This window comes from Cupressus sempervirens, chromosome 6 (assembly GCF_028749045.1).
Source record: "Cupressus sempervirens isolate cs-2001-9-10 chromosome 6, ASM2874904v1, whole genome shotgun sequence".
In the NCBI taxonomy this organism is placed as follows: Eukaryota; Viridiplantae; Streptophyta; class Pinopsida; order Cupressales; family Cupressaceae; genus Cupressus; species Cupressus sempervirens.
The window spans coordinates 35,493,034-35,512,480 of NC_143123.1; the positions used below are offsets into that span (position 1 = coordinate 35,493,034).

At 31.7% G+C, this 19,447-nt stretch overlaps 1 protein-coding gene across 1 annotated transcript; it reads left to right on the forward strand.

The window, feature by feature from the left end:
* The first annotated feature begins 1,199 nt into the window (after nucleotides 1-1,199).
* Nucleotides 1,200-4,187, forward strand: LOC149550961 (ethylene-responsive transcription factor 15-like). Its single transcript, XM_089789606.1, has 2 exons — nucleotides 1,200-1,805; nucleotides 3,849-4,187. Exons 1-2 carry the CDS (start codon nucleotides 1,309-1,311, stop codon nucleotides 3,853-3,855), a joined length of 504 nt encoding a protein of 167 aa, XP_089645732.1. The 5' UTR covers nucleotides 1,200-1,308; the 3' UTR covers nucleotides 3,856-4,187.
* Nucleotides 4,188-19,447: the final 15,260 nt, after the last annotated feature.

Below are 19,447 nucleotides of genomic sequence, written 5' to 3' on the forward strand. Positions count from 1 at the left end.
TGGTGAGAAGGTTGTCTTTCAGTGTTTAAGTAGTAGTTGTTTAATTGTTTGGGATGTTATTGTAGTTTATTTGTTTGTGGAGGTTTTTGATTAATTTTGATGATTGGTATGGCCCATGAACTTTTTTCTAAATCTTTAAATAAAAAAATGAAAAATAAAAATAGATTTTAAAAAGTAGAACTTTGAATGAATAAGGTCAACAAATTTTGATTATAGAACTTAATTATCTTTGCCTCATATATTTTTATATTAAAATTAAACAATCTTTAGAGAAAAAAAAGTAAGAATGAGCCTCACAAACATGATTGTTAACTCAATTAAACCAATACTAGATAAGATCTAGCTTATCAAATTTTCTCTAGTATATCTTCTCTATGCTCATTGTTAGTATTTTTAGTAAAAATTAACATTTTGAACATTATCTACTTTCAAAATAAGAAATGATACTTTTCATAAAAAGATATATTACTATGAGAATTTCAAATATATGTTATATATATATATTTTTAAAGTCTTCTAAATATTCTGATAGAAGCCTTCCACTCTATGTTCTTACTAGTGGAGTTTTACAAGTTTGTCTTTGCTTAAAGCATTTTCAATGTTTTAGACCTTTTTAAGATCTTTTAAATTGTTAAAATTATAAAATTGAAGTCTCTAACATCTTTTTATTTATGAAAGTTCAATTATTAACTTGTCTTAAAATATATTCTATTAAAATATATTCTATCATGTATCAATTGTATCATTGAAAATTTAATGTTAGATACACAGTACTTTTGATATAGATGGATGTCAAATTTAACTTAAAAGAATAAAAGTTAACATTAACACGCTTAGACCATCTCACTCCACCCATTATGCTAAATGTCTATTGACAATAATGAAAATTAAATTAAAATTAAATGATATTTTTAAATACAATGTATATGACTGCAACCATTTCACATCTAGGTCACATTCCATATTGAAAACTTTCCAGATACTGAAAGAGGCTGCGTCACAAACAAGTGAACGAGGGAAACACGTCGAAATTATTGAAGAATGGTCCTCCATTCCTGCGCGGGATATCTTTCAAGATTGACCTAACACAATTATTTTCAATCCTAGTCGCCACCTGTCCACCACTTTCCTCTGTGATGGGAAAGCTTGTCATCGTACAAGTAGAGTTTTTAGCCCTCCTTCGTAACCCGCCCAACCATTCTTCCATTCAAACTGCAACAAATTCATGCCGAACAATACCATTACAACCCGCCGCCGCCGCCGCCGCCGCCGCCGCCGCCTCGAGTGATCAAAATCCAGTTTTCTACGATGACATTAACTGAGGAATATAATGCAGCTCTGCAACAGATCTCGTTATTTTTACTTGGCGATTCATCCCCACCCACTTCATCCTCTACTCAAATTAACCCAGATTTCAAAGAAGCCATCACTTCATCAGTTGGTGGAGAACATATGACTCGTGAGAATGTAGGAACAGGCGGCATAATAAGAGAGACTGCAAAAGAGAAGCATTACATAGGAGTGCGCCGCCGCCCGTGGGGCAAATATGCGGCGGAGATAAGGGATTCCTCAAAGCATGGAGCTCGCATTTGGCTTGGCACTTTTGAGACTGCAGAGGCGGCTGCAATTGCATATGACTCTGCCGCTTTCAGAATAAGAGGATCCAGAGCTCGGCTCAACTTCCCATTCAATGTTTCATCCTACGCTCACTTGGGCTCAACCTGTCATCACATGGACTCCAAAAAAAGAGGTCTACAGGGAAAAGAAGTGGATGTAGAACGGCAGCCGGGAAAAAAGATCCAGAGGTAAGTCTCAAACCATCACAATTTTGCTGAAAACTTGAAAAGAATCATAGACACTTTGATTAGAATTTTGATTCAATTTTTTAAGGTGAATTATTATAAAACCCTAAAAAATTTGTAACCTTCAAAGCTTTGCCTTAGTTTTCTCTTTTGGTGTTCATATGTTCTCAATGAAAGTTTTATGGTATGGATATCTGTATTTTATAAGAATTTGTTTGCTCTTGTCAATAAATTAAACGGTTCAAAGATTTTCTCTCTTTTTATGAACAGATCTAATGAGAATTTTGATGCAGTGTTCTTATGTGAGTATTAAACCCTAAAAATAAGTAGATCTTACCATTTATCATATATTTTCCATTTTGCTTCTATAGTATGGTTGTCTGCATTTTGTTAAACGTTCTTTACATCCTATTTTCGTCTGCATTTTATTAACATTCTTTGTATCCTAGTTCACTGCACAGATTTTATTAGAATTCAGATTCACGTGTTTATAAAACCCTAACAAAATTATAAAACTTAAAAATCGCCATATATTTTTATTTGCTTGTGCAGTTTTCCAAATCCTGGTTTTATATTATGATCGTTTTAATTGTATAAGAGATATTCTTTTCATCCTGTCAATAAAATAAATTAAAAGATTAAAAGATTTTCTAATATTTTCTTTCCATACATATATTTGATTAGTTTGGCTTAGTGTTTTAGGATGAGTTTATTAGACCGTAAAATTAGCCGGAGTTCTTTTGTTTTAGTGCTCAGATGTTCTATATGTAGATTTTATAATATGGATATCTCTATTTTTAGTTCGTGTCTAGGCTGTAAAACTATAAGCATCCACTATTTTAAACTATTGATTAGTCTATTTAACATCAATCAATCATTTTTCACAATTTTTCTTCTTCATATTAATTTTATCAATTTTTAATATTTGATAAAGTAAAATGCAATCTGATTCATTAAAACCGGAAAACCAAAAGATAGATTAAACATGAAATAATTTTAAAACTAAATTTATAATTTCTACAAAGACAGAATGGGAGCAGGGATGGTATGAGTGTGTTAATGTCAACTTTTCTTCTAGGTTAAATTTGAAACAATCTAATAAATACCACGTTTAAATTATAATATTCAAAGATATATCTATTTTTTAAGAAATTAAAATTAAAAACTTAAGTCAGTAAAAAACTAAATAAACGAAAAAATAAAGGAAATATAAATTATTTCAGATGTAGTAAATTAAATTATAATTATCTTATAGTGGATATCTATCGACATTTTTTAGATAGATTTATTTAAAATATCTAGTTTATAATTAATAGATAATAAAAATATATTGCTATTAAATTTGAAATTAATTAATAAAAATGAAAAAATATAACACTTATAATTAATTTTTAAATTATAACTATATATATTTTATATTGAAGATATTTATATTTTTATACAATATAAAAAAATCAAAATAAAAAAATACTTCAATAAAATTTTTTAAATTACTATAAAAGAATCAAATATAACTTACGTAAACTTTTACTCTTTTAAATCAAAATATTAACAAATTCTATCAAATTTTTGACACCAACTTCATTGGTATGCAACCTTGTATTATTTAGCTTTTGCATTATGTCAATAGATTTAAAGATTTTATCTCTTTCTCTGCACAAGAATCACGATTCAATGTTTTAAGGTGCGCTATTATTAAATCTCAAAATTTTGCTGAGTTTTTAGTTTTTTGTTCAGGTGTTGTAATGTAGGTTTTGCAGTATGGTAATGTGTCAATAAATTACAGTATTATTTTTCCTTTGCCCAGATTTAATGTTTTAAGGAGAGCTATTTTAAGATATGTCAATTAATTTTAGATATGTCAACCATAAGGTTTGATAGAGATTTTAATTTATAATTTTAAAAGCTTAAATGATTTCCCATCCGCCTCTTTGCACAGTTTTCTTCTTTCTTTTGTATAGGGTTACCATTAAATTTATGTTTATATTTTCTGCATCTGTACAGTTACTCATTAAAGTTAACAGCAATTATTTTATGAATTTACAGACGTTAGTAAATTGAAATTCGAGTATCGCGCTCATCTATGTGGTCTTCATGCGTTGGCAAGCGCGGCGAATCTCGCATTAATACATAACTAATATGAAATAAAGCAGACATTTTCAAGTTATGGTTACAATGTCGCTCTAAAGAGTAGAAGAAAAGTCCATAGTAATAGATTGTACAGCTCTTTTATTTACGGTAGGGAACGTAAAATGGATTTGAATGCGGTTCTATTTAAATGTAAATAGAAGCTGCTTGATCCGTATGAAATTCGAGAGCTTTGAATGGATTTTTTTTTTATATATGTATGGATGTTAAAAAAAAATTGAAGTTATTTGTGGATAAGTGTGTCTTTTTTATTAGACATGATAATATTTGAAGTTGTCATCAAATATACTTTGCATTTTTAAATCTTTTATGGACTTTCTTTTGTCAAATAATTTAATTAGATTATCAATTTCAATATGTTTAATGTAGACATGAAGCATTTAATTTTACTTGCAATTGAGTCATCAGATTTAGAACTTGTCTAAATACATTTAATTAGTTTTATAAATATAATCTTTTATTTTTAAATTAAAAATTTGTTTAAATACATTTGATTGGATTTATAAATACAATATTTTATTTTGAAATATTGTATAACATACCAATACAATTGCAGTATTAGCAACAATTCCTTTTCTCTATTCATTAATAATAAGATGAATTTCATAGTTCTAACAATAAATAAGGTGAAGTTTGATAAGAGAAAATAATTTTTATCTAGTGAAGATAATCTTCAAAATTTTCAAGAGATAATGATTAATATATTTTTCACCATTTGCAACTATATTTTTGAAAAAATAAACTTCATAGATTTAGATAAAATCTAAAAATAAGTTTAACGTCTTTTTTATTTAAAATAAAAATTATGATTAGTATTGTTCGATATATATTGCAAATGATAAAGTTAATTATGAATAGTTATTTTATACGTTTTTTTTTGTAAATTGTGGCATATTATGATGCTTAAATTGTTGTGTTGGTATTCTTGTCATAACACCTTAAGCTTGAACTCAAGAAAAGCATAAACACTTAATAGTGCAAGCACCCTCATACCAAATAGTATTACCCCTAGCAACTTCAAGTTTCTAAATGGTTCATTATGCAACCTTTTAATTTGATTTTGGTGGGGATTATTTGAGTTTTGGTTGGAGAAAGTAATAGATTTTTTTCTAAGACTCCCCTTTATGTCTACTACTATCTACTTTATCATGATCCCAATTTTTTATATTTTTTTATTCACTTTCTATCTTTTCTAATATCTACTAATTGATATCTCATATTTAAAAATCAATGTTTTCTAGTTATTGCATACTAGTTATTTGATGAAACATTGTAGTGGCTTTCTTTAGGTTATAAAAAAAATTAATTACTCAAATTCAACATTTGTACTTTGCTTAATACTTTTATTAGGTCGGTAGGGAGAGGGCCTTGACCCAATTAGAGGAGACCAAACACTTAGATGCAACATTTGGAATCACTACTCATGGCCATTACAATGTAGAGCTAGCCAACAAGCTTACCAACCACAAAATTAATTAAAAACACCATATTTATTTTCAAAAAACACCTAAAATTACTACTAGTAACATTAATATTGTGATAGGTAATCATCAAAAAATATCTTAAAAAGTTTATGTTTCTCAAAATCCTACTACCTCTAATATTTTTATGTTCATAGAATCCCAATAGTTTATCAAAAAATAACTATGTTGTTACAACCCAAAACTAGTCATAAGTATTTAACTATAACAGGGAAAATAGAGTAACAATAAGGAAAGTCAGGATGGCGAGTATAGAGAGGTCAGTGGAAGGGTGGGATGATAGTGCATTTAATACCCTCTCCTTTGTTATCATTGTAGACTTAGTTGTTAAAGTCATGTATGACTCTTCTATAGATGTGTTAACCCATAATTTGTATTTGAAATTGAATATGTTGATATGTTGAGTAATTGATTATGTTAGGTTGTAACAATTTCTTACTTGTAATGATGGTGTTTTAATTTCTCTTATTTAGTTAATAAAATTATTTTTATGATCATGTCATATGATCTGTCTTAGAAAGATGTTTATTATGTTCTCGTAATGATGAGATATTCATATTAGAATATGATTCTAATTTTTATTTATGATTTACTATTATACTTACCCCATACTTGCATGTGTATGGTGTGTTTGTTTTACATTTATGTTTGATGTACCTAATATGGTTGAGGGAGGGATTCATAGTCACCTGCTAGTCAGGATCTATATAGTGTACCATTCCCTAAAATTTTCTATTTACCTTAGATATATATGCACATTTACATGCTCGTCTTTTATAGAGATTTGCACATACTCATTATTGACTTCCCTAAATTGTCTAGATGAGTATACCCTATCATAATAACTCAATGGTAACAATGGGGATAAAATTGTTATGTTCAATCCCAATCATAGCCTAATTACTTGTCATGAGAAGAAGGATGTTTATCTAACTTTACACAATTTTTAAACTCGTGAGTTTATCTTTGCATGTGTTGTTTGATTTTGAGTTTTTATCAATTTTGCTAATGTTGCTTCTATATGGATTTGGCTATGTGATTTATTTGTTAAATGATGCAATTATAATATTTGGGTTAATCATATAATATTGAGAATTATTAAATATTATTTGATTAAAAAAAATATATTAAAATATAAGAATATCTATTTAATTGAAAATTAATTAAATATGTGCTCTAATTTAAAATACTTATTTTGGAAGTCTAATTTAGAAAATTGGTTAAAGAGAAATTAAAATATGTTGATATTTAATTATTAAGAAATTAATTAAATATATTTTCTAGTTTAGAAGATATAATTTAAATGTGTAGTTTGAGAAGTTGGATAAAAGGAATTAAAAGATTAGAGATTTAATATTTCTTTATTATGATTATTTAATAAATAATAATTAAATTATTGCTACATTTAAATAATGAGCTTTAATTATTATTAATTTAAATAATAAACTATGCCTTAAATATTGCTTGCACTAATTAATAAAGTGGAGGATAACAAAATGATAGAATATTTTAATTAAAAGTTCTTTACTTGTGTGCATGAAAGGATTAAATTATTAAAATATTAATATTTTTAATAAAGTTAGTGGCTTTTGAAATATGGGGTAATAGAAATCTCAGTTAGGTATATGGTTCTTTATTATCAAGTTTGTAGTTAATTTGAGGGACACATGGATTTTGGAGACAAAAATTTAGAATTGGAGTGAAAGAATTGTTAAAAGATTTGGAGTGTTTGGATTTGCATGTGTTCACAAATTGTCTCATATTTTAGCTCTGGTTTTGAGGTAGACTTTGAAAATCCATTTTAGAATTTTATTAAAAGATATTCTACTCTATGTCTTCCTAGGTGGTTGCTTAATGCTTATTAATTTATTGTATTGATTTTAGAAAAATAATTACATTGTAAATTTTGTAAAGGAAAACATATTAATCAAGAAAATTTGACTGAGGAAAACTAAAGAAAAATATAGTAAATTATTATGATTGTATCCTTTTAACATTCTTTCTAACATAGGGAATATTGAATTATAGAAAATTGGAAGAAAACAACAAATTGAAGAACTACGGTTTCAACTTTAAATTTTCTATTAGAACCATTTGATTATCATGAATGTTTCTAAATAAATATAAATATTCTTCTTATATCTAAAATAATTTGGTTGCAAAATATATGGGAAAAGCAAAAGATTAATTGAAGGGAAAGCACATTGCAGCTAAACATATACATGCATGTGAAAAAAATATTAAAGATGATAACTAAGTAGATTATGGTTGCATGATTTGAGAGATCAAAGGCATATGAAAATATTGATTAAATATTACTTTTATTTTATAAAAATGTCATTTAATTTTATAAAAATATAATTTAATTTTCAAATTTATGGGAAAAAAATTCCATTAATTTTTATTTTCAATTTTTTAAATTTTTTTTAAAAAATATTTAAAATTAATTACAAGAATTTGACAATACTATATAATAACAAAATAAAAATGGATAAGAAGGTTGAGTATTTAAGGGAGATAATCGACAAAATGGAAACTTCCATCAAGAGCATTCTTAACAGCTACCAAGACATAATATCTTCAAAATAAAGGGGTAAAAACTTTATTAAAAATTAGAAAACACTAGTACAAAGAAACCGAGGACATAAAGTCCTAAGAAGAAACAAAATTATAGCCCCAAATAGAGATAAAACAACCAACACCATCATCTGACATCATTCTCAACCCTATCCTCACCAAGAATTCTCCTTAAGTCCAAATGGAGCTCTTGAGGAACCAACTCCCATTCCTCAATTCTCCATCCCTCAGCATGTTTAGAAGCCCATTTTGCCAAACAATCTGCTGCCCTATTCCACTCCCTTGGAATATGGGCAAAAGTCACCATTTCCATCAAAGAACTAATTTGCAAAATTTGTTGCACAATCCTAGCTAATTACTAATTAACATCAGCCACTTTCTGTTCAATAAGCATGTTTATCAAAACCTAGGAATCAGATTCACAAACTATTCTTCTCCATCCTAGAGCATGAGCTTTCTCAAGAGCAACAAGAATAGCCAATCCTCCCACCAAGTTAACGGTCTGAATCCCTTCATAAATCAAAAAGAAAAAAATCACTGAGCCCATAACATCTCTACCAATCCTGCCAATCCCAGACGGACCCAGATTACCCCTTGAAGATCCATCAGTATTGATCTTCAAGACCCCATAGGAGGGAGGTTTCCATTTACGAACCCTATAAATTCTTTGTTTCTCATGATGCCTTCTCTTAGCCTTGGTGAATGCCAAAGAAAACCCCAAAGTCCCCAATCTCTCCACCAACTTTGTATCTCATTTACCCAAAGGTAATTCCACTTCACACTTAGCCTCCACTATCTCCTGAATCATGCTCAATAACCTCTACCAAATTTGTTGCACTAGCCTCTGCTCTCCATGAAAAATCCTTCGATTGTGCTCCAGCCAAATCTGCCATAATGAGAAGATAGGCCCCACAAACCACACCTCTTGCAAAAAAGGGGCCATAGAGGGGGGACACCCCATCCTCTGCCAAAACTCAATCAAGGAGGAAGCATGAACACAAGGAGATGTCCAAATTCCCCACCAAAAATGCCAAAGCTGCACGGTGAAAGAACAGCAAAAGAAAAAATGGGAAGAATATTCCTCATCAGCCTCACACATAACACAAATAGAAGGGTCATGGAATCCTCTCTTCTGAATATCATCCTATGTCAGACACTTATTCCAAGCTAACATCTAGATAAAATAGTTACATTTTGGCCAAGATAGCTTGTTCTAGACCATCTTCCACCAATGCACTTCAGGCATAACCATCTTTTGAGACATCAATCTACTATACCTAGAGGCAACCTGTAATACCCACCCATAGTTTACTTTTATGTTCTGATTGTCAAATTCTTTTAGGCTGATTTTATGCATTGATTAGTTTTAGAGATATAAGATTTGCAACATTATGATATTATTTCATGTCTTGGATTACAAATATATCGGTATAATTGCTTAGTTGATTTCATTTCACGTGTTGTTAATGATGTCTTGATGATTCCTAATTAGTAAATGTGGTTTCTTTCATAACAATAATAATGTGATTTCTTAAATGATTATTATGTTGTATTGATAGAGATGCATTATTATACCTAAGCATTTAATGTTAGACTTGTGATTTTTATGATACTTACCCCATACTTGCATGTGTATGGTGCGCGTGTTTGTTTTATCTTTCTATCTAATGTGTTTGATGTGGTTAAGGGAGGGAGTCATAGTCACCTGCTAGTCGAGATCTATACAATGCACCACTCTCCGCTATTGCCTGTTTAGTTTAGATATATATTATATACATGTACATGGTCATCTTTTATGCAAGATGCAGGTACCGAGCATCAACTTCCCTGAATTGTCAGGATGAGTGTGCCCAATTACAAATACTCAAACGGTGAGAATGGGAAGATAATGATCAGGTCCAATCCCAGCCATAGCCTAAAATACTTGTCCTACAAGGAGGACTCGTAATAGACTGTCTACCTTTTTAAAAACCCATGAGTCTTTTGTGCGTATGTTGTTTTATGACTCTTTGATGAATTTTCTATTAAATAAGTCTAATTAAAAGATTAAAATAATGATTTAATTTAATGGAAAATTATTATGACATTTTAATATTTAGTCATATTAAATTAATGAAGAAATTAATTAAATAAAAAGAATTGAATTTGAAGATAAAAGATATAAGAATAAATTTAGAATGTGATAATATTAATATAATTTAATAATCATATATATTTAGAGTTCATTTTTAAATAAATGCTAAATATTATTGTTATTTAAGTTAATAAATATTTATCAAATTAAACATTCAAAAATAAATTAAGAAATGAAAAGAAATTAAATAATGAAAAAGTTTTAAGTTCTCATGATGCATGTATGAGATTAAAATATAAGAAATTAATTAAAAGATAAAATATGTGAACCTAATAAAGATACTTTAATAAAGTGCGCATGATATTTGAAAATTAATAAATTAAATAAAAGTCAAGTCAAGTGGAAAATTAAACAAAGTAATTTAATAATTCATTTGACGTGCATGAAAGGAATAATAAATAGGATTTTAATTAAAAGAATGAAAGAATTAATTAAATAAAATAATTATAATTTTAGAGTTATGGAGACAGAAAATCGTAAAAGGTAATTAGTTCTATATTAGAGGGTTTTTGGGTCATTATTACACATAAGTTTTAGGGCACAAAGGGTTTTGAAGAGCAACTCGAAGGGTTTGGAAACAAAGAGAAGTTTTTTGTGGCTTGAAGGATTTTGCGCAGGAGTTTTCATCTAGCTGTCAGGGTTAGCATCAGATCTAGGTAGGATCTAGTGGTTTAATTGTATAGTAGTTTTTTGCTTTCCAAACTTCTGTCTGCTCCGTGTCTTTTGCATGTGTTATTTTTCTGGTATGAAAATATTTGTTCTTGATTGAGAAATATCTGTACATGGACTTAAATGGATATGACACTGAGTTTACTTTAGAGGATTGTATTTTAATATAAATAGATTGAATAAGAAATTAAGAAAATACGAGAATCTATTAGATATTGAAATCGGGTTTGCGATTTAAAAGATAAATGTTGTCCTTTTTCAATAGATTTTAAGAACAAAAAATAATCTGAGAAAGGGATTGAGTTTTTTTAAAAAAAAATTGTATTAGAAAATTGAATGGTTAAACTTAGTTTTCCTATCAGACTAATAATGTAAAGGTTATTTTATATAATATATATATATATATATATATATATATATATATATATATATATATATATATATATATATATATATATATATATATATATATATATATATATATTAAAAATAATATTATCACAAAGTTTGTTTGAAATGGACATCATAAATTTTAATAAAATAAAAATTATAAAATTGTAAAAAAATTCTTAATTTCATATATAATAATTTAAAGAAATGTATATTCAATTGAATTTGATTGGGGGGTTTGTGGTTTAATTTATAACATTTTTAAATAAATAAATAAATATATATATATATATATATATATATATATATATATATATATATATATATATATATATATATATATATATATATATATATATATATATATATATATATATATATATATATATATATATATTAAATGGGGAGGGGTAGGTTTTACCCACCCCCTACCCCCTTTTCTTCCATGTACAGTGGTCAACCATTGTCTCAGCAATGACTGCTATGACAACAATAGTACTATGCATTGCTGCTGCAGCAACAGCCTGCTACGGCAGAGCTGCCGCAGGTTAAAAAGGGTTGCGGCCAGTTTTAAAAGCCGATAGGCTTTAAACGCTTTTAATATATGTACATTTTTATTTTAAATTGTATTTTTATTATAATTTAGTTTTATTAAATTTTAATGGCATTAAATTTTTAAATTATTAAATTTAAATTATATAAAACTTTAATTATTAAATTTTAAAATTATATTGTTATTATTAATAAAAATTTTTTATTAATAACTAAATAAATTATTAATGAATGAAATATGGTTTAAAAAGATTATTAATTAACTTAATTAAATTTGATTTAATTAAAAATTATTAATAACGAGAGTTATTTGAAGTTGCAAACTTATTTATTGTTCATAATGATTATTAATATTTATAAAATTGTAATGGATGGATTAACAATCAAAAAAGTGTTGCTTTTATAACTTAAATAAATAATTGATTGTCCTCAGATTATTATTTTGGAAAATTATTTTTATAATGAGAATATATATATATATATATATATATATATATATATATATATATATATATATTGAAGTCAAATAAATGAATGGGTTGTTAGGTGGGATAAATTGAGAGTCTTTTACACTTAAAAAGTTCATTGAAATGCAAATTGAACCTTTACTTTTGACTCTATTGTGTATTCTCAAATCTAACCCAACTATGAACTATTCTATTTGCTTGTACTGTCTATGCTTTTTGGATTTTGAGGTTGTTTAGATCTTGACCAGTCTAGGATGTACACCAAAGGCTTTGTCAGATTTATTTTATACCATTTATGTGGCTGAATGTCATGATATGTCTTGTGATTTAAATTGAGATTATATTTATGAGTTTTACTTGTGGAGTATTTATGTGTTCTTGGATGGGAGAACCATCTTATTATCAGGTTGCCTGTTAAGGAACGAAGTTTGATTATTATGAGTGTTGTGGTATGGGACAGAACTGTGTTTTTATATTCTTAGGAGAGGTTTTCTAGGTACATGTCTTTGGGAGTGGCTTGTAGTAGGGGTGCCAGGGTAACCTATTGTAAGTTATGTAATAAGTGATAATCTAGTAATTAATATTTTGGGGGGAAAACACACTAAAAGGATAATTTAGAGATATTTGACCCGTCGATGCCTTGAGTGCTCGTATAGACTAAGGATGGGAATGGGATGATTGTCTCATCTTTTTGAGAGGACTTTCTAGTTCCACATGTGTCACGTTGAGGGTCTGGGGTCTATTGAGAGACCAGTCTAGGGTAAGTCAAGTAGCCATGTGATGATACTCCCTAATATGTAGCTTGAGTCTCCTCTGTAGATTTTGTGTACCTCTGGTGGTGTACTTATTGTTGGATATGTTTATTGTGGTTATTTACTTCCATTGATGATGATTGGTAATTCATGGATGATGTACTTTTGACATGTGGCTTTTGATTTGAGGTGATTATCTTTCGTTGACTTTATCTTATGATCTTGGTATTTGGTTTATACTTGGTTCATGTATGATGTTTGGTTATGTGGTGTTGGTATTGGATTGAGTGTTCTTACTTTTGGATTATTTTATCTTCTTGAGTAGCATGTGTTACCTTTGAGGTAGTTTTGGCTATTAGGGATTCCTTGCCTAGGAATGTTTTATGTTTGATTAGTCGTATGAGGATAATTCATTATCTTCCCTGCACAGTGGGAGTGGAAGCCTGACTAGGTAACCACACGGTTGGGAGGTAGTGTCTTCTTACCATTTGGGTCCCCCTCACTTTTCCAGCTATTGGATGTTCATTACAGAGGATGTACCTTTATCATTCTTATTTCTTATCTCAGAGACTTCTTTTCAAATGATGTAATAATGCTATCATGTATTTTGATGTATTGAATCTATTCGCACATACCTTGCAACATGTGTAGTGGATGTTATTAATTGGATGTACTTTCATTGTATTAGTGATACTTATGCTTTGCTTATGTGATTATGTATTTGTTATTTCTTTATGATCATGTATCTTTGTATTTGAAACTTAAACTAATTAATTTAAAATTATTAAATGTGACTCAACGTAAAGGAACCCTTGAGGAATTGAAATTGTATCTGTAATTGCAAATGTGTATTTCATGTGCATGTTCATATTGATTCCACATTAATAGTATCTTGATGTTGTTTAATTTTTTTTTTTAAAAATAGTTCAGTAAACATTGTAGCATGTTAGGTTTATTTCTCTTGGGTTCTCGAGCGGGGTGTTACACAACCATGTAAGTCCCCTTAGAATTGGGAGACCAGGCAAGCACATCGTCCTCCTGGAGGGAATAACACCTTCTATTGGAAAGGATATTTTTTAGCATAGCACATTCCTCTTGTAAATCAGTAATTGACCAATCATCTGGGGACTTCCATTTAGCCATTTCCATCTAACCATAGGGGGAAAAAGACTTAGAATCACTCACCCATGACTAACCCACCTCTAGAAACCATTGGCAAACAAACACAAGGTTAGGAAATTGAGATAAGATTGAGGGATATCCATCCCAAGAGTCCAACCAGAATTGGGCCTCTACTCCACTCTTGCAAATCCAAAATAATCCATCCTTAATAAGCTTAACCCCTTTCTTTAGAGTATACCAAATCATAGATCCCTTCCCCCAAAGTGAATACTTGGAAATATCAGAATGAGGAATCCTCGAAAGATACTTCTAAGAGAGAAACATTGCCCAACTCTTAGCCTACTCATTACACCATCACTAATAAACTTTAGTAGCCAACACCTCTCCTGTCAAAGCTAACTACCTTAAGCCTAGTCCCTCCTCCTGTTTCAGACTACACACCACTTCCCATCTAACCAATTCCATTTGGAGGTCTCCAAGCAACCCACCCATAAAAATTGACATATCACAAAGTCTAGAACCTTAAGAAAGCCCATAGGAGCAACCTGGAGCATGCATCTATAAATGGGCAAAGCTTGCACAATGAACTTAATCAACTTGACACAACCAACAAAGGATAGCCAATGGTGAGTATAGTGATTAACTTTCACCTAAAATTTGTTCAAAATAACCTACCATGACTCCTTGGGAAGCCTACTCATTGAGATGGGAATGCCAAGATACTTCAAAGGAAGATTCCCAATGTAAAATCTCAAGGTGTGAGCAATCCTTTGTTGGATAGAGCCTAGACTATTAAAGAAGTAGATGGACAATTTTCACTCATTCATCTGTTGTCCTGACACATCTAGGTACACATCCAAGACCCTACAAAGATTGGATGCATCCCTTATTGTAACCATCCCCATCAAAGCAGTATCATCTACAAATTGCAAGTGGGTCTGCGGGGGTAAGGCTCCACCCCACCTCCACCCTTGAATAGAACTAGACTCCACATTCTATTTAATCCATCTCCCCAAGCCTTCCACCAAAAGAATAAAGAAATAGGGGGAGAGAGGGTCTCCTTGATGAAGCCCCAAAAAGCTTAGAATGGCTCCCATTAATAAGAACTAAGAAAGAGACGGAAGTAACATAGCTCCAAACCCATTGAATCCAATCCTCCATAAAGCCAAAGGCACTAAGAACCTGCCACAGGAAAGACCACCTTACTCTGTCATATGCTTTGGCCATATCCAATTTGATAAACATCAATTTTTCTTTTGATCTAGCCATGGAATGGATGACCTCATTTGCAATAACAATCCCATCCAAAATTTGCCTACCCACAACAAAGTCACTTTGCTCCTTAGATATCAAATCAGCAAGCCCTTTCTTTAACCTGTCTGCAATAAGTTTGGAAATAATTTTGTAAATAACATTGCATAAAGATATGGGTCAAAATTGGCTCAACCTATCAGCCCCCTCATTCTTGGGCATAAGAGCTAGAAGAGTAGCATTTAGAGCCCTTAACAACTGCTTATTGTGTTGAGACTCATGAACCACAACCATGAGGTCAAATTTAATGATATCCCAAATTTTTTGAAGAAACCCAATTTGGAAACCATTAGGACCTGGTGCCTTCCCTTTCTTCATATTAAAAACAACTTGTTCAAGCTCCTCAAGCAAGATATCCCTCATGAGCTGCTGATTCATATCTTCGATCACAAGAGAGGGGATACATGAAAGAACTTGCGCTTCCTCAGGAGACTCCCCTTGTGAGTCATCTCTAAATAGTGATTGAAAGTACTGTACTACCTCCCTAAACATTTTTAGAAAGGAAGAAAGATGCTCTCCCCTATCATTCACTAACCTCAAGATAGAGTTACCGTGTCTCCTAGCTTTCACAGAGTTGAAGAAAAAAGCTGTATTTTTGTCCCCTTCCCGAAGCCACTTGATTTGCGCCTTCTATTTCTAATACATTTCCTCTCGCAGTTCCCATTATTCAAGAAATTTTATAGCCTGAGCCTCATCCTAAAGCAAAACATCTGTTACTCCCTCCTCTCTTATCCTTGTTGTGATATCATCCAAATTAGCCTAGCCTCCTGCCTTCTCAAGGAAGACATTACCATAGTGGAAATGATTCCATCATTTGAGCTCAAATTTAACATATTGAAGAAGCTTAGAAAAAATATAGATTGAAGTGCCATAGGCTAGTCTGCCTTTCTTCCACCAATCTGAGATGAAATCATACAAGGATGAGTCCTAAAGCCACATAAGTTGGAATCTAAAGGAAGGCTTCTGAAGTACCCAAGTTGACTTTGCAGATAGTTTAATAGGCCAACGGTCTGATCTTCTCCAATCCAAGATCTCAAAGCAAGATGACCACATCCCTCCAATCCAATAACAAGGAACCAGGAATTGATCTAACCTTTCTACAATACAAAACTCTCCACTCTGACGGTTGTTCTAGGTGAACTGTCCATTTCTAGGTTTAATATCCACAAGGTTAAGGGAGTTAATATTGTCTTGAAGTAGTAGTGCAGAAGGCTTCAATCTTCCTGTATCATATTGCTTCTCAGCCAGCTCACAAACAGCATTGAAATCTCCAGCTAAGATCCATGGATGAAAGAGCAACATGCTACAAATCATCCTGATGTGGGACCACAAAACTTGTTTACCCTAGAAATTAGTAGGAGCATAAATATTGGACAAAAAAATGACCTCCCCTGTCACAAGGAAGGTAGCAATCATGGATAGAGAGGATATAGAGGAAATCTACCAAAGAGGCTAGATTTTTTGAGGATTCCATAAACAAGCCAAACCCCTAGAAGCACCCTGAGCTCCAATGCATTGGCATTCCCCACTACTCCACAACCTAGGCTTCAGACCTTGCATACTCTCCACAAATAGGTTAGTTTCTTGCAAAAAGAGAACATCAGGACCTTGTTTTCCGACTCACTCATAAACTGCTTTTTTTCTAGGGTTGTTGTTCAAGCCCTGCACATTCCATGAAAAAATAGTCATTTCGAGGGGCATGAAAAAATAAAATCCAGAGGCTTAACTGCCCCCAACTCCACTGAATTTGCAACAGCCAATTTAATCTTTTCCATTTTCTTTTTTTGGTTAGATTTAACAAGTTTCTCCGCCCCGCCCTTTTTGATATCTTTATACATAATGCTCAATTTGGGAGGAGGCTTAATCTTCACTATCAAACTTCAATCAATGTGCTACTCAAAAGCTGGAGAATCCATATCTACAGTTGTAACAATGGCCAAGGGTTCCTACACCTCAAAAGTCCCCTTTTGCTAGTCAGCAATCAACTACCTACACTCATTCCCTAGGTGATCCATAGTAGAATCAGTGATAGGATCCTCCTGAGCTAAGTCCACAAGCCTGTGGTCCAAACTGATCAAACCTAAGTTCACCTCCTGTTGGCTATGCTCATCCAACACCTCAAACCTATTAAAGGTATCATCTTGCCTTTCTTTAAAAGACCTCTTTTGACCCCTATTCTAATTTTGAGCCCTGACTAGAACAAAACCATCAGAAACACCTACCTCACTAGGAGAAATGCCCTTCCCTTTATCTGTCTTAGGAGGATTGCTCACAGGCTATGATAGAAGGGATTCCAGAGGTTTATTCCTTGGGCATCTTTGCTGCAAATGACCACATTCTCAACAAATGTGACAACAAAAAGGTAGAGTTTCATAGTCCAATTGTTGCACCCAAGAATAAGAACCAACACACATCTCTATTACATTTGTTAAAGGTCTACTTAGATCAATTTCAAAAAAAATACAAGAAAAAGTCATTGCCTTCTTTCCCAAGGTCTGCGATGAAGTCCCTATAGGTTTTCTAAGCACTGAGGCCAAAACATGCAACACATCCTCTCGACAACATTCTACTAGGAATCTTGGTAAATGGACCCATACTGAGACATGATTAGGTAACTTCTCTGTGGGGTTAAAGCCAACATGCCATGGCTTGATAAACAACCCAACCTTATTGTGGAAATAAGGGCCTCCCTCAAACACCTTATTATGATCAGCAATACAATTAAAAGTAACCATGAAATAGCTGTTCACCAGCAACATTATCTCCATTTCCCTTTTCGGCTCACAGGTCCTCCGAGCCCAAACCTCAAAGAATTGCAAGGACACCCTCATCACTAAGAATTTACAATATAGGTAATGATGCGAATAAAATTCAACATCATCTAGAATCATATCAACTAGGACCACCAGTTTTGGCCTCTCCTTGCACCTCTCAAGACAACTGTTGGTCTTCATAATCCTTGAGCCATTAGATGATCCCAAATCGACATTCCCAAATTTTGGAGTCAATAGATTTTTGTCAAAAGTCTTCATCCCTTGATTTGAAAACATAGGGCCTAAAGCTACCTGAAAATCCATACGAGGGCTCAACATTGATGTCTCCCCCATAGCATCTGCCATTTACAAGAGCCATAGAATGAAAAGGGAAACCCTCCACCCTTAATCCAATCCCTACCAAATTCAATGCTACAATTTCACTCTCCCTTCCTTTACAACAAAAAACAAACCAAAGCCACGGGTAATCAAACCCCAAATGACACTGTCCACTACCCACAAACAATGTAGTCCAGCAGGCAAGCTTCACACTTTCTCCACACGTGACAAGAAACTCCTCCTATGAAGCATGACCTAGCCCATGGCCTGGGAAGAAGAGCCACCCAACTTTTCACCTTGCCAAGCCCCAGTCACCCACCTACATAGCTTATAGAGAAAACATGAAATAGAGCTAGGGCATGGGTACCCTAGCTTGCAATGTAGTCCAGACGCACAAGAGCCATCTTCCCAAGAATGATTCTTTCTGAATCCACCAAGAGATAATATCTTAATTGCTTCAATAGGAATGTTAATAAAGTGTCTTAGGATACTAATGAGCTCCTAGTGCTAGACTTTAAAACTAGTGACTTCATTGGGTGAGGTATCAGGCTTGGTAAGTGTGCATAGTTGAGCATAAAGAAGAAGATGATTGTTTCTCTTCCTCAAGATATCCTTAAGATAAAGTGTGTTATGCATATGATGATGGATCTTATTAAGGATATGCTAGCTTGACTCTTTTGGGTCCTTATTCTGCTAGATTCTTTATTTAGTCCCTTGTTGTGTCTCCTCCTAGTTGTGTTTATTTGGTTTTTTGAATTTTTTTTTTGTTCTAGCTATGGTGGTGTTAGTTTTCCCAACACTAAATCACGTTGGGGTTTAATTATAGTATCTTATGTAATAAATATTTAGTGTTTTAGGTCCCCTTAAAACCTTCTTTTACTCATTAATCAAAAACATTACATAGAAATAGGCCATAAGATATTTTCTACTAAAAATATCCCAAAGCTCAC

Excerpts from the sequence above, each read along its gene's own strand:
- LOC149550961 (XM_089789606.1), top strand. The coding sequence starts at position 1,309 with ATGACATTAACTGAGGAATATAATGCAGCTCTGCAACAGATCTCGTTA.